Source organism: Electrophorus electricus, chromosome 17 (genome assembly GCF_041902795.1).
Source record: "Electrophorus electricus isolate QZ-2024a chromosome 17, ASM4190279v1, whole genome shotgun sequence".
NCBI classification, from domain to species: Eukaryota; Metazoa; Chordata; class Actinopteri; order Gymnotiformes; family Gymnotidae; genus Electrophorus; species Electrophorus electricus.
In genome coordinates, this window is record NC_137513.1 from 8,762,709 (window position 1) to 8,770,000 (window position 7,292).

At 41.2% G+C, this 7,292-nt stretch overlaps 1 protein-coding gene across 2 annotated transcripts in view; it reads right to left on the reverse strand.

Annotated features, from left to right (window-relative positions):
- Positions 1 to 7,292, reverse strand: part of acsl3a (acyl-CoA synthetase long chain family member 3a) — a 28,252-nt gene that overhangs the window by 6,770 nt on the left and 14,190 nt on the right. For both annotated transcript variants that reach the window (XM_081700258.1, XM_027025477.3), the window contains exons 3-7: positions 6,706 to 6,883; positions 4,365 to 4,474; positions 2,806 to 2,944; positions 1,396 to 1,546; positions 241 to 364 (exon numbers count right to left, since the gene is read on the reverse strand). In XM_081700258.1, coding sequence (XP_081556384.1) covers positions 241 to 364; positions 1,396 to 1,546; positions 2,806 to 2,944; positions 4,365 to 4,474; positions 6,706 to 6,883 — 702 coding nt within the window. The remainder of the gene's footprint in view (positions 1 to 240; positions 365 to 1,395; positions 1,547 to 2,805; positions 2,945 to 4,364; positions 4,475 to 6,705; positions 6,884 to 7,292) is intronic.

Here is a 7,292-nt window from a genome sequence, read left to right on the forward strand (position 1 = left end):
ATTGTTTTTGCAAATATTAAATCTGAACGCATTCATTAAATTAGTCCATACTGTGATGATTTTATTATCTGTAAGCCAAACCTATCTTTATACGTTTTTACACGTCCTGATCGAGAACGGCTTGTCAAATAAAATTGTGAAAAAAGGTTTAGGCAGTGATGTCTACCAAATGTTTTTAAGCGTCCTGATATAATATGTACACGTGTGTTCAAACGTACGTGCATGTATGTATATGTGTACCTGGTCTGCAAGTGTGTAGGGTGAGGAGTAGCCGATCTTACAGCCGTGGGCCAGACACACCATCTCTGCGATGAGCTCTAGAACATGCGCCAGGGGCAGGTAAGCGATGTAGGTGTCGCTCTTACTGCAATGATAAAACGGGCTGTCATACCTTTAAAATAGCACCTTACCTAACATGTGAGATTGCTAACCTTAAATTTGATTAACTTTACGCTAACAACGCTAAGTTTACCATAACATGCTGACGTTACCATTAAGTAACCTGAGTTTGGTAAACGTAAGCCTAGAGCTAAGATTATCATAACGTTACCTTAACTTGATCAAGGTTCCCATGGTTAACGCTAATCCTAACAGACTAATACTGTACTAATATTGTACATCAACATTGTTAACTTTACCCCAACACGCTACCTTAACGTTATAGCGCTACCTTAACATGGCTAACAACTTACATGAAGGTGAATTAGTAAGACTGAATTCTTTCCTTAATTTTTTTTTTATTTTTATTTTTGCAAGGTAAGAAATTGATGGGTGACAGTAGTCACGTTAGGGCTAATAAAATGTATTTGATTTTTTACATTTTTATTTTCTATATTTTTATTCTTATCCAGCAGTGAATGTAACGTTTCCCCTTAGTAAGTGACTCCATTATATAGAGAATTAATCCTATATCTTTTTAAATTATTTCCTCTGTGTGGGTATTTTTAAACTGCAGATTTGTGTAAGTGTTTTTAAACTAGAGTTTTTTTCTTCCTTTCTCCACCAGGAAGATTTAGACTTTAAATAATCTCACTATTATAACCTTATCACATTAGTCATATGGCAATTTTCTCCATGATTTAAAAAAATATATTATTCATGCATACCAACACAGCATATTAGAAAGGCACAACAAATAGAAATGGATTTAAAATGTAAAATACTCCAAGATGAAAACATTTTCTGTACCCCTAAACTGTGTGTGAATGTGTGTGTGTGTGTATGTGTTTATGCATTCTTAACACAAAACACATATAAGATTCCTTTACTTGACTGAATAGACTATCAGTCATAATACATTCTGAGAAACATAATAATGTGAAATGGATTTTGATGTCCAGTGCATTCAGTGAAGCTATTCTGTGTGTGTGTGTGTGTGTGTGTGTGTGTCCATACTTGAGGTCAGGGACTCTCTGCGCCGTCCCTGTAATCCCAGCGATGAGGTTGCTATGGGAGATCATGACTCCCTTGGGAATGCCTGTGGAGCCACTGGTGTACATGATTACAGCTACGTCATCAGCAGCCGGTGATCGCCTCTGCCTCTCCGCTGCAGCGAGAGGACCAGAGTGGACGGAGGCGAAGGCGCAGAGGAAGAGCGAGAGGCCGAACGAGGAGGGAGGGAGAGGAAGAGCAGGAGAGAAGGGAGAGCAGGGTTCATTTTACTTCAACACAGTGGCAGTAGACTATAAACAGTCGTAAAGCCCAGAAAGAAAACTGTCCTGCCATACTGTCACACACGAACAGTGAGCAGAGCGTTCAGCTACCTAAATCAGCTGTCCTGCTCCAGAGCGTGTTGACACTTGTATGCGCCTTCATAATCTTACAAATGTCGAATTGTGATGGAAAAATGGTGATTTAATTTCTTCTCTTTGGTATCTACAGTTACTACTATGCTAAATTCCATTATTTGTGCGGTGACTCAAGAGACAAAGTGAATGAGAATTTCGTTACATTGTGCATATGCGGGTGCTCTTCCCCTGAGTGACTCGCATATTAAAGAAACATTTTATGCTTGAGTTTACAAAGAAGGTGATTATACAGCTACTAACTTACGGAAGTACAGAGAATTCCATCCAAAGGTCTGCAGAAATTAAACTTGTGTGTCCCACCAATTCTAATCAGTTGAAGTTATTACTCATCGTGCACATGTGTACACACGCACATGCATGCAAACAAACAAACACACACACACACACAAACACACACACACACACCACGGTACCATCTGTTGAGGATGAAACACTACTGCTGGGAGTGGGAGGGAGGAAGAACGTTGATACTCAATCATGGAGCTCACTCTTTGCATTGCTTTGGCAAAGCTGTATAACACAGTCATGCCAAATAGCATTTTAGATGGAAAAAATGAATGTATGACCAAAGAGCAGGACCAAACATAGAGTAAAGAGACAGAGTTTAATATAGAAAGTATAGAGACACAAAAGAGATAAGGTGATGAACAGAGATGGGCCAAGCAGAGAGAGAAACACAGAGAAAGGGTGAGACACACAAAGAGAGACCAAAAGTGAGAATGAGAAAACGAGAATGAGGCTCATGCCCCAGGCTTTAATTTGATACAGATGTGGACTAAGATGACCTAAAGAGACCTTACACACATAGAATCGATATACACACACAAACACACGCATCCATGCCACACTAGCCACACCACACAAATGTACTTGCAGACACCAAATGTCCCCCCTCCTAAACACAAATGCATACTCACTTGCATTCTCTCTCAAATGCACAGATGCGAACACACGTGCACACACACACACACACACACACACACACACACACACAGACCATTGTCAGGCTTCTCTCCGAGTTTCTGCACAGCAGCCATGTTGTGAATGTGGATGCCTCGCGGGTATCCTGGCCAGGAGGTGGGCTTGTCCTCCACCACGATGATATGCTGCAGCTTCGGCACGCCCATGAGTATCGCCTGAGATGCCACACAATAACACAAAGACAAAGCAGCCTGTGACACTCAGTAATGATGCAAACCTTTAGTAACACAATGATATGGCATAGGTCATTGATACATATTTAGCAACACAATGACACAAGACATCTAATGTTTCTGATTTTATTCAGCCAAACGCAATCATTGTCATGTCCAAGGACATGCACAACTCTTAACCAGATTTAAGATTATTGTTACACAACCAATAATCGAAACAAGTATTTGGTTATGGGACATAATCACTCAATCAAACAAATGTTGACCTTTGAAAAAGAATCTGATGCAGTTCTCTGGGTAAGTATCGCTACAAACATTACTGAGACATCTCTCCTTTTCCTTATGTGTATGTGTTCTTTTTTCCTTCTTCACACACATGCACACACACTCCCTTTGGGAGAACTCAGAAACCCCTTAGAAATGAGTCACGGTCATGTTTCTAGCTGCCCTTCCCCGTTTGCTCGGTTTCCTCTTTCCCTGTCTCATACACTCTCTCTCACCCCTCGCTCTCTGCCCCTGTTTTTCCTCTGTGTCCTTTTTCATACAGGCCATGCTCCCGACCAGTGTGTTTCCATTCCAGGCTGCTCTTCCACTAGCAGCCTGACAACACAGTGAGCCGATTCCCACAGGTCCGAGCTCCACACCAGCCATGCCAGACTGCACTGCAGGGCTTATTCACAGAGCTCTACTGCAACAGGCTGCCCCCAGAGATAGTGGCGAGCAGAACAGAACAGAACAGAACAGAACAGAACAGAACTGTAGTAGAAGGATTCTATGGAGATTTCGCTAAGCCAGAGTGTTTTATAATGTCCTTGTCCATAGAAAATGTAAATTTACCTTCACCTTTATGTCCACTGGGACTTATAAAGCTCCAGAACTAAAATGCTGGAAGATTCATAATAACAAAATAGCAAGAACTGAAATTTGTTGAGGGTAAACTAAGTAAACTGTAATTGGGTGGTTAATTAGGTCAATCGTGATGGTTAATTGTGACAGATCATGCAGTGCTACCCATTCTCTATGTCCAGCCAGTCACTACTGTACTACAATACACACTTACACTCACTTCCCATGCTAGTGGGTATTGAGGAGTGTATCAGGCATTCACACAACAGTATTGATTTTTTACTGATGGGTCAGAAGTGGTTGTCACTCAAAAATACCTAATTAACAGCAGCCCTGTGGTCAGAAATCACTGATGTTATACTTTCAGCATTTGGCTTTACTCTCTTATGCATATATTTATATCACACAGCATGTGCTCCCTGTGACTCAAATCCACAACCTTGCTGTCGCTAGCACACCGCACTGCTCTACCAAGCAAGCAAGTTACTGATGAAGAACTTGTGGCTGTCGCAGAGCATATGTGATGAAGATATGTAATAGTGTATATGGCACATACCTTGAGTTTGGTCTCCAGCAACTCTTTGCTGGTGATGATGTGGGAAACCTCAGCCTGATTAAGACCATGAACAATTGCTGCACCACCCAAAGTAGAGTAGAAAGTGACCACTGGAAAACACACACACACACACACACACACACACACACACACACACACACACACACACACACACAGTGCATCCAGTTTCTCAACACTACCATTGTCATACTACTCTGATTGCATCATAGTGACATCTGATAGCATCATAGCGCCATCTGTAAGTAACAGTAAGAGTTATCTCTGCTACAATTTCTGGGTAAATTAACAATTTGGTCTACAGACATGCCAGATTCTTTGAGTGTTGAGATTTGGACAGAAGCTGTTATTGTCAAAAGACAGAGAGCATTAACAATGTCCCATAATAAACAAAGTAAACATTTGGCACACAGACTTGAGGTCTTACTGTGACAAAGGTGGTGGATGCTTACAGTCTGCACGTTATGTGCACATATCACACAAAATCAAGTACAAGGAAACAAATAATCTTGTTTGAACAATCACATGCATAGTTGCAAATCTTCAGAAATGTCAAACAAACATAAGCAGAACATTCCTCGTTTATCTCTTTGGCATTCACTCACATTCTCAATTTTCTCACACACACACACACACACACACCACTGCTAATTTAATAGGGCTTACATGGATGGCAATGTTACTGTAACATCACTTAACATCACTCATCACTTTGAAGAAAAAGACATGATTGTGCAGGTTGGGGGTGTGCTAAGACCGTAATCTGTACCAAATAAACATGCTCAGGCATGTACTAATGCAATGGCAGCAAGCAGGGGTTTATCCTCTTGGCAGCTCTTGTGTAGTTTTGGTGTTTTTTGGCATCCACAGCGTGGCAGTCCAAGCGCACATGCACAAATGCACACAAAACCAAAATCAGTACACATGCACAAACTCACACAAAGCCAAAAGCCCACACTTGTGAGGATAGAAGGTCACCAAAATGTAACGAGTGACATCACCATCCTGCGTCACTGCCTGAGGGCGTGACACCTCAGTCGTGAGACACGAACAGAGGCGATCAGATCGTTACACACAGACACACACTCCCTGTAAGAAATATGTGTACAAAAAGAGGGCCGGATGTTGGGGACGTGAGTATCTGATGTGGTCAGAGAAACACTAGGGTGCAGAAGTCGGCCAAAAGACTGCATATGTGTGTATGTGTGTGCGTGCATGTGTATGTGCATGTGCATTTGCGTGTGTGTGTGTGTGTGTGTGTGTGTGTGTGTGTGTATGTGTGATTTTGGCTTGGAGTGGTGGCACACTTATATAACTTCAGAGTAGTTGGGACAAACTGAACCCTTTCAAACACACACACACACACCCATACACACACACATACACACACACACACACACACACACAAACAGACCAACACACACGCATACAGTCTCTTGAGAACCATAAAACACAGTGGGAAAATAATGACTGTGTCATTATGTGCATACTGTCTATAGGCTTATAGCGGGTATATACTGGACTTTTACTGGGCATTTGTGTAGCATGTACAAAAGCTGAGTGTGCACACTGGAACTGGATGTGCAAGAGAGAGTTTAGCACTGGAACTCTTAGGAGTAAGATGTTCATAGGAGTAAAACTTGTTCAATCAGTTGTCATTCATTTACACATCCTTGTAAATGGTGAGATGTGGGTGTGTACTACTGTGACTCTTGCTAAAGATAAACATAAAGAATTCAACTGGCAAAAAAAGTCGCATTGTTGATTCAAATCAGATTTTTTTTTCTCACAGGTTACTGACAGATTATTTTAAAGTAAAATTTGAATAGCAAAAATCACACCAAACTGTAGGAATTTTTAATTCCAATTTCTAACATTTTCCTTTGCCCAATCCATATTTGATATGTGCAATGTAACTTTGTCTGAACACTTGGATCAGAACCTCAGAAAACTAAGCATAATCTCAGAAAAAGCCCAACAAAGTCCCAACTAATACAAAACTAAAAAAGAAACTTGAAGTCAGTAATAATTTATCTTATTACTAATTTCAAAATGGGTAAAAGATTGTTGCCTTCGCATCCTTATACTGTGGTCAGGTCAGGCCCCATATTCACAAAGACCGTGACCGTGTGGTTTAAAACATATTCCTGATGGTATTTTTCTTATCTGTATCAGTTAATATACAGTCAATACTGGTGCTTTATTAGCTGGATGCAAGTAAATCTGTGGAACCCTAATATCACCCATTTGTATTGGTTAAATGATATATTTGTTGAGCATTGCATTTAATTGGGTACATGTCTGGTTTTATGTGTACACTCACATGGAAAGTTGTACATAAAGCAGGCCTGGGCAGCAATGAGCCACTCTGCTCTGGTTTCACAGAAGATGGCGATATTTGTGCAGGGCTCCTGCCCTAGAGCAGCCAACCCACTCCCAAAGACTCTCGCTGCTCTGTATGCCTGCTCAAACGACAGCCACCGATACTTCCCCAGTACCACCTGCACAGAGAGAGAGAGGGAGCAGAGAGGCAGAGGGGGTGAAGGAGAGAGAGAGAGAGACGCTGAAGGAGGAAAGGTTTTTAACCACTGTTGAACTTTATTTAGTTCTGAGTGCTATACATTAGACTTGTGTTAAAAGGATAATGCAGCTCTTGCAATTTTAGTGAGTGATTTCAAAAGGTATTTTTATTATTGTTATTTTCAACAAGCACTAGCTTATCTAAGGATGCTGCAGGGTTTACGATCACCTCATTATCAGCTCTTCTCTCGAACTACCAACCACCACCTTCCCTCCCACCACTAAGTACTCAAGTCAGTTATATCTTTTATATGAATAGTGAGCCATTGCCATCTACTGGGGGACAGTGGCTTTGCATTCGTCCTGGTAATTACCATTGTCCTCTTAATT